Raw genomic sequence first — 8,130 nt, forward strand, 5'->3', positions numbered from 1 at the left:
ACCCCGCGCGCCGCTACCGCCGCCGCTCCGGGCCGGGCCCGAGGTGCAGGCGGCCCCGGGCCCTCTGAGCGCCCCGGCCCGCGCGGCCGGCCCCCCGCCCGCAACTCGGCGCAACTTTCCCGCGGGCGGGCGCCCGCCGCCGCCGGGCCCGCTCCCCGCGCTCCGGGCCCGCACGGACCTGGCTGTGCTGGCGGCGGCTCCGGGACGCGGCCGCAGCCCCGCGCCCGGCGGCCCGAGTAGGGCCGGGCTGGGGCTCCGGCTCCGGGCTCCGGCTCCGGCTCGGTGCGGAGCCGCGCGCAAACCTTCCGGGTCGCCTGCTGTTCACTTCTGGGTTCTGCAAGCGCCGAGGCGGCGGCGGCGGCGGCGGCGGGAGGCTGGGTCTGCAGCGCCGCGCGGCCCCCCGTGCGCTCGGCGAGCCCCCGCGCCAGGCGCCCGGCTCCGGGGGGGGCCGCGTCGGGCCCCCGCCTCTCCGGCTGCGCAGCCCGTCCGGCCCCGGGGGCTCCCGCGAGTGGGCAGCGCCGGGCGCGGGCGACGGCGCGGGAGAGGAGGGGGCCGGGCGGGGGGCGGGGGCGGGCCGCGCGCTGGGGGCCCCGCTTGGGCCCCGGGGCCTCGTCTCGCGCTCGCCGCCGCCGCCGCCGCTGCCGCCTCTCAAAGTTGCGCGGCGCCCCCCGCCCGCGCCGCGCCGGAGGCAGAGCCACAAAGGAACTCCTCGCCCCCCTCCGCCCGCCCGAGCCGCGCGGGGAGGGCACCGGCGCCCGGCCCTAGGCCAGCCCCTTCCCCAGCACGGGGGCTCCCGGGGCCCCGGCTGCCGCGGCCATTGTCCCGCCCAGGCCCCCTCCCCGGCGACGGCGGACTGGGGACCTGGGCCTGGCGGGCCGCGGCCCCGACCAGGCCGAGCCCGCGCGGGGCCAGGCCGTGCCTGGGGGTCTCCCTCGCAGACGGCAGGCAGGAGGGGACCCCCAGGATGGGCTCCCACACCTGATAACCAACGATCGTGCTCAAAATCCAGGCTGAGATTTTTGTTTTTAAGTCGAGGACACGGGGATGGGGGGAGGGGGAGAAGTTTGTACAGGCCAGGCCACCCCCTCCCTCAGTAAGCTCCGGCGCTCCCTGGCCCTAGGCCCGAGCCCCCAAAGGGTGGGGCCGCCGGAGGTTGTCAGTGGCTGTCCTCGCCGAGTCTCTCAGAGGTGGCACCGGCTGTCCCCCAGCTCCAGACCTCAGAGCCATCTGTGTGTGACTCCTCCTCCCGCTTCACCCTCCCCAGCCAATCAGTCACCAAGTCCTCCGGATTCGGCCTCCCGGGCTGTGTCAGCTTCCAAACTTCACTTCTACCTGAGGAGGCGGCCAGTCCCTGGGTCCTTTCACCGGGCTCAGACCTCCTGTGACACTCACTTACTGCCAGCTGGCCTCTAGGCCACGATGAATCAAGGCTGGCCCTGCCCTCAGGAAGCACCCAGTCCCCCGGGGAAGGACACACACATAAGCAATCACCTGCCAGTGTTTGCCTTCCTCTGGGAAGCATTTCCCAATTCGTTAAATAGTGATTTAAGGACCTCCTATCAGACGCTGTGCTGGTTGGCTGGAAACACAGCCATGAGCAAGTTGGACAAAATCCCTGCCCTCCTGGAGATTCCAGTCTAGCACAGGATGTCAGGGCTGAGCAACTGGAGGACAGCGCCCACGTGTACCATTTGTGTTCGAGCCCTAAGCACAGTGCCTGGCACCGAGCAGAGCACAATACATATGTGTAGTGGAAATTAGGTGGAATTATAAAGGGGAAGAGGATGTAGATGACACAGAGGAGGCCATTTTTTTTTTCCCTCAGGAAGGTGGAGAAGCTCTTCAGAAATTAGTTCTGGGGTGAGCCGGGTTGGGAAGAAGGGAGGGGTTTCCAGTTTCCAGGAAAATGGGGGTGGTAAATAGCAACCCATTGTTGAGAAGTTCAGTGAAATGATAAATTAATAAATGGGAGAGGAGACAAATGTCTCATGCAGAAGAATTTGAAATAATTTCTGCAGATAGCCAAGGAGGTGGAGCATAACTGTTCGCTCTTTGGGGGTGGGCTGCATAGAGTGACTTCCTTCCAAAGTGTGCAGTATGAAAAAGGAGGGAAAGAGGAGTAACTTCACAGCAGAGAAACCTGACACCAGCTACCTCAGCCGGGTGACCAACGCCAACATCAACAGTCACAAGTCACATTGACAGTACGTACATTTGACAGTATGTGATGAAAATGACACTTTACCTTTCTGGTCTTCTTCCCAATAACCTATAATTTCAGTCTTGACATGAGAAAAACATCAGGCCAAATAGAACAGTAGGGCGTCCGAAAAAAATACCTAACTAGTACTCCTCAAAACTGTCATGGTCATCAAAAACTAGGAAAGTCTGAGAAACTGTCACAGCCCAGAGAAGCCTAAGGAGACATAACAACTAAATGTAATGTGGTATCCCAGACAGGATCCCAGAACAGAAAAAAGATGTTAGGCTAAAAACTAAGGAAATCTTAATAAACAATGGACTTTAGTTAACAGTAATAAATCAATAAAAGTTTTCATCAATAATTGCAACAAATTAAAAAAATATAACATACTAACATGTTACTAATAGGGAAAACTGAATGGGAGGGTGGGGGAACATATGGGAACTCTGTAATATCTTCTCAATTTTTTTATAAACCTAAAACTGTTCTAAAAAATAAAGTCTAGGGACTTCCCTAGTGGTCCAGTGGTTAAAAATCCATCTTGCAATGCAGGGGACGCCAGTTCGATCCCTGGTTGGGGAAATAAGATCCCACAGGCCACGAGGCAACTAAGCCCGCACCACAACTAGAGAGAAGCCCGCGCTGCAACGAAAGATCCCTCGTGCTGCAACTAAGACCTGATGCAGCCAATAAATAAATACTTTTAAAAAGATAAATATTATAAAAAAATAAAATAAATAAAAAATAAAGTCTAGGGGCTTCCCTGGTGGTGCAGTGGTTGAGAGTCTGCCTGCCGATGCAGGGGACACGGGTTAGTGCCCCGGTCTGGGAAGATCCCACATGCCGCAGAGTGGCTAGGCCCATGAGCCATGGCCGCTGAGCCTGCGCGTCCGGAGCCTGTGCTCCACAACGGGAGAGGCCACAACGGTGAGAGGCCCGCGTACAGCAAAAAAAAAAATAATAATAATAAAGTCTAATAGGAAAAAAAATACTTAAAAAATTCACCAACCCATGTGATCGTTGATATCATTGTTGTTCAATGAAATAGAGCTTGACATAGCACCTAACACATTTTAATGGCCCGACGAGTGTTATTATGTTATTATTATCATCATCATTGCAATTCTAAGTACTTAGAATAGCACATGCAAAGGCACTGGAGTTTAGGGTGGAGAGGGAGATGGGAGACAGAATCCTGAAGGCTTTGACTACTGCTGAACTGGAATCTTTATAAGGGATTTATGGGGGAGGGTAACATGATCTGTCCCTGCCTCACCAGCCACCTGTCTAAGCACCTGGAAAGCTGTGCTTCTGTCAGACTAAGTGAGCTGCTGTCTCAGGCCTGGCTCTTTACCTTCCAAGGCACATGCTGTTCCCTCTGCCTGGAATACCCTTCCTTGTCCTTTCATCCCACCTTTCCTGGTCACTTTTAACTCATCCTTCAGGTCTTAACTGTTCTCTAAAAAGTCTTTTGGGAGCATCTAAGAGGCTTTTAATATGGTCTGAATGGAATTGGTGTGGGCTGAGATGCAAGAAGCCAGAGGTGAAGAAATTGAACTCATCTCTTTGCCACTGCCATCCAGACCCCTCTACCCCAAATCCAAGCACGCTGGACATTGCCCCTTCCCTGAACACGCTGTGCACCTTCATGCCTCCAGGCCTCTGCTCACGCTGTTCCCTCTGCCTGGGATCCTCAGTTCTTTTCCACCCGTCTTTTATCTCTCTAGTGAACACCTACTTATCAAAGTTCAGCTCAAACATCACCTCCTCTGTGAGGCTATTCAAGGTCCTCTGTGTGGGGAGAGGCACTTTCCTCTGGTTTCCAAGAGCACCACAATCCTCTGGCCACACTGCTGGCAAAGTACTTATCATGTTGCATTAGAATAAATGTTTGCTGAATGGATGGACAAATGATCGGGTGAACAGCAACCCACTCTTACCCTCTCCAGTTCTTCAAATCCTCCTTATTCTCCTCCAGGAAGCCCTCCATGACCACTCCAACCCATTAACTGCTGTTAATGCAGTTAACTGCCCTCCTTCTTCTTTAATTTTTACAATTTAGCCCCGGATTATATTCTAACTGTTGTGTATATGAGTATCTGTCTCTTGAGTTAGAGTAAATGCTTTGAGGAAGAAACCATGTCTTACATGTTCTACATTTTCACTCATTCAACAAGTATTTACAAAGCACCTACTTCTATGTTGCCACTAGGGTCCAGACTCTGGAGAGGCAGTGAACAAGACCCAGGCCCTGCTCTGTTAGAGCATTAGAGCATTAAACCAGGCTATGCCGCAGTAACAAAGAACTCCAGTGACATATCACAAAACCTCAGTGACATAACACGAGTTGTTTATTTCTCCTGTGTGCCACATGCTTATCCTGGGTCCTCTGCTCTAGTCACTTGGAGACCTAGGCTGAGGAGTCCCTACCATCTTGAAGCTGCACCCACTGGAACATGTGGCTTTCTCAGTTACCATGGCAGGAGAAGAGAGGCTAGAGGCTCTCCATCCATTGGCCAACACTAGTCACATGGTCCTGCCCAACTGCAAGGGAGGCTGGGAAGCAGTGTTCCTCTGGAAGGCAAAGAGAAGTGGACCTTAGTGAGCTCTCCCACCGTCTGTTCCAGGAGACCGAATTTAACATATAACCAAGCGAATAAGTAATTCATCTCATAAGAGCTTCAAAGGGGAGGTTGGAGGTGTTTGGGGAGGGGGTAAGAGAAAATCAAGGAGAACTTCCCAGAGGAAGGGCCACGTAAGCCGAGACCAGAGAAGAGAGAGAAGAGCATTTCTGGCAGAGAGAACAGTACGTGAGGTTCTGAGGCAAAGAGGAGCTTGCTGTATTGCAAGGCCAAAACGACAGTGGAGCTCAAATGGAATGAGGGGGGTTGCAAAGTGACGCTGAGGGCCAGAAGTCCCAGGCAGGCTCTGGCAGGGATTTAGAATTTTAGCTTAAGAGCAAGAGGGAGTCATGGAGAGGCAGACATTAAGCAGAGAAGTGGTCAGATTCCTTTTCAAAAGGTCCCTGTGACTTCTGGGGAGAGAATGGACTGGAATGGGGCAAAGTAGGAAAGCAGGGAGGACAGGAGGAAGATTTTCAAAGTCTGCCAAGTGAACAATGGTGATGGATTGGACCAGGGTGGCACTAGCAGAAGTGGAAAGAACTGGACAAATGTGTGACATATTAAGGACTCCGTGTCACCAGAACGTGGTGACAAATAGATGTGGGGAGTGAAGAAACAAGAGGTGTCCAGGCAGTTCCCAGGTGCCGCCGCCCCATCATGGCAAGCACAAGGCTGGCTTCATAGCCTTGCATCCCCAGCCTGTTCACAGTGGGATCTTGATGCCAAGAGATTTCCATCTTCTCTCCTTGCCCTCAGCTGAAGCTAGCTGCCTCTTCATCCCACAGACTGGGGTGTACCTCCTATCAGAAGTAAAAACAACCTCGAGCATCAACACATGTACTTTCTAATTGCACCCTGACAGGATTCCTGGGAGGACGGATGGCAGGGATGTTATACCCTACTTCACAGGTGGGAAAACTGAAGCCCAAAGAAGGAAAATGGTTGGCTAAGTTTGGAGCCAGGTTTTCAGCTGAGGTCCTCCAACTCCTGGTCCAGAGCTCTGTTTGCTGCAGGGCCTGGTGCTTGCTATGTGGTGTTAGCTGAGTGAATGAATGAATGAGCATGTGAGTTCTCTGCCCATTCACTCTGTTTACCTTTGCCTATTTTATTTCTCTCAAGATGGCTGTAGAGTTTAGAGTTAACAGATTAGGTTTAAGAGTTCAACAGAGCTAGGTTTGAACCTCAACTTTGTATCTGATAGGCTGGTGGTTTTAGGCAAGTTGTTTTGTTTGTTTTTTATTTAATTAATTTATTTTTGGCCGCACGTTGGGTCTTTGTTGCTGCACATGGGCTTTCTTGTAAAAGCAGTGATAGCTATTGTTCAACTTTCTGCTCTTTGCATCTCTATGATACAACCCCCATTCTCTTTCTTTAAGCCTTTAGTAAGATGAGATGCATACTGAATGGTAGGTTGGCTCTGGGTTACCTGGACTGGCACAGAGAGGAAAGACAGGCCGAGGAGAGAGCTTGAAGGTGCACTGGGAGGAGGAAGTCGGAGCTGGAACTGACCAGGACTCTGTAAGTCACTGGAATGCAAAGAAACCTTGGGGACATCATTGGATTTCCACCAAATGTGAGGTAGGAAATTCCAGTCGATTTTTATTTAAATCTTAAAGGATCAGGAATCTGGCCCCTAAACAGGAAGAGTGTTGTGACTCATTAGTAACGACTGTCATAGGCAGGGCCAGCCTTATTCAGGAGTTTCCAGGTCCGCAATTGAGTTTAGTGCTTGCTTAGCCAGAGGTCAAGACTGTGACTTAGTCATCTATGTGTCTCTACCATCAGCAGTGAGCTGGGGGTTGTGGGATAGAGGGAAGTGGCAGAAGGAAAAGTAGGGGTGGTGGGGGCGGGGAGAGCAGAGCCAGAAGCAAGTCAGAGCCCCAACCAGGCAGGGCAGGACATGTGGATCCTCGTCCTGACTCTGTTACTAACCTCAGTGAGCTTGGGTAAGCCACATGGCAGCTCTGGGCCTCAATTTCTTCAACTGTGAAATGGGGGCAAGTTGTAAGTGAAAAGCATGAGTGCTTTGAGATCAGACACACAAGGTTCAAATACTGGCTCCCAGGAGCTTTAGGACCTGAGGGCATCTCAGCCTGCTCCTTTATCAAAGGAGGATACTAATCCTTATTTCACAGGGCTGTGTGTCAGGATTGGAAATTGTATACACCACCATTTACCGAGCATTACCATAAGTGAGGCATCTTGCTGGGTTTTTTTATAGGCATGATCTCACATGGAGAAGGTAGGGCATGCAGCACAGTGTCCAGGACCTGGCAGGGGCTCAGGGAGTGTTAATGCCCCCATCCCTGCAGGACCTAAGGAGTTCATGGATATGGAAGGGCCTTATCATTCACAGATCACCTTCAGAAAGTGACGGCAGCTACTACTTTCAGCCCTTCCTCCTAGCTGGTCTCCACAAACCTCCAGAGGTGGGCTGTCACAGCAGATCTGGACACAGCTCTTTTTTATGACTGACCCAGGGGCTGCCAGGGGGAAAGGGCAGAAGTGTCATAATGAAAGGGCAGACAATTACCTTCCCTTATAATTAGCATTTGTAGTAAATTAAATAATAATAGTCTTTTGCAGGCCCTGAGAACACAAAGCAGCCCACATGGATAACATCTGATTCCCTTCTCTTCTGCCAGGAATTGTGTGCCCACAGGGATGGGATGGGGAAATTGAGGCAAAGAAAGGAATAAGGCCAGCCACTCTAAGCCACACACAAATCAGGGTGCCAGAGTCATGGAAAAATCCTTAAAGAAGAGACTCAGAGTGGCAGACAACTGGGGGCTTGTATTTGAGATCCTGGCTCCACTGCTCACATGCTTTGTTGCTGGGGGTAGCTAACTTCCCTCTCTGGGCTTCAGTTGTTCCATAGGTAAAATGAGACAGAGTCAACACGTGACCTGATGTGAGTCTATTGTTCTAGGCTTTATTCTATTCATATATAATATTGAGCACTTATTTTTGTACACTTCGGCTGGCAAGAAAGAGAACTCCACCTCAGGCTAGCAAATAAGCAGGAAAAGGGGGTTACTGGCTCACAGAATCCAAGGCAAGTTTGAACAGCCAAGCTGTACAAGAAGCAGAGGTCCCAGGAACAATCAAACCAGGGGCTAGAATACCTCAGGCCTCCCTCCTTTCTGCTTCCCTCAAATAAGCGTTAATCTTTCTCCAGAGTGCAAGGGCACCAGCAGCTACCCCAACCTGCAGATCAGAGCTTCATCCTCCTAAGGGAGTCTGCTGTCATTGGCCCTGCTTGAGTCAGGTGGCCACCTTTGGACCAATCAACTGCAGCCAGTA

General features: G+C 52.0%; 2 protein-coding genes across 4 annotated transcripts in view; both read right to left on the minus strand.

Moving 5' to 3' along the window:
- ZNF362 (zinc finger protein 362) overlaps nucleotides 1–289 on the minus strand; it is a 37,213-nt gene extending 36,924 nt beyond the window's left edge. The window contains exon 1 of one of the 3 annotated variants that reach the window (XM_027109205.1): nucleotides 179–289. The gene's annotated coding sequence lies outside the window, so the exon portion shown is untranslated. The remainder of the gene's footprint in view (nucleotides 1–178) is intronic. The other 2 variants (XM_027109202.1, XM_027109206.1) reach the window with 2 other exon arrangements.
- On the minus strand, nucleotides 14–4,193 carry LOC113621441 (basic proline-rich protein-like). Its single transcript, XM_027108280.1, has 2 exons — nucleotides 4,144–4,193; nucleotides 14–647 (listed from the first exon to the last, which is right to left on the minus strand). The coding sequence occupies exons 1-2, from the start codon at nucleotides 4,191–4,193 to the stop codon at nucleotides 14–16; spliced, it is 684 nt and encodes a 227-aa protein (XP_026964081.1).
- Between the last annotated feature and the right edge of the window lie 3,937 nt (nucleotides 4,194–8,130).

This window comes from Aethalodelphis obliquidens, unplaced genomic scaffold (assembly GCF_003676395.1).
Source record: "Aethalodelphis obliquidens isolate GAN/ISIS:26980383/991018 unplaced genomic scaffold, ASM367639v1 scaffold9, whole genome shotgun sequence".
Classification (NCBI taxonomy): Eukaryota; Metazoa; Chordata; class Mammalia; order Artiodactyla; family Delphinidae; genus Aethalodelphis; species Aethalodelphis obliquidens.

Coding starts and splice junctions, on each gene's coding strand:
- LOC113621441 (XM_027108280.1), bottom strand. CDS start 4,193: ATGGAGGGCTTCCTGGAGGAGAATAAGGAGGATTTGAAGAACTGGAGA. Junction 648..4,143: donor GATTTGAAGAACTGGAGAGG/GTAAGAGTGGGT, acceptor CGCAACTTTGAG/AGGCGGCAGCGGCGGCGGCG.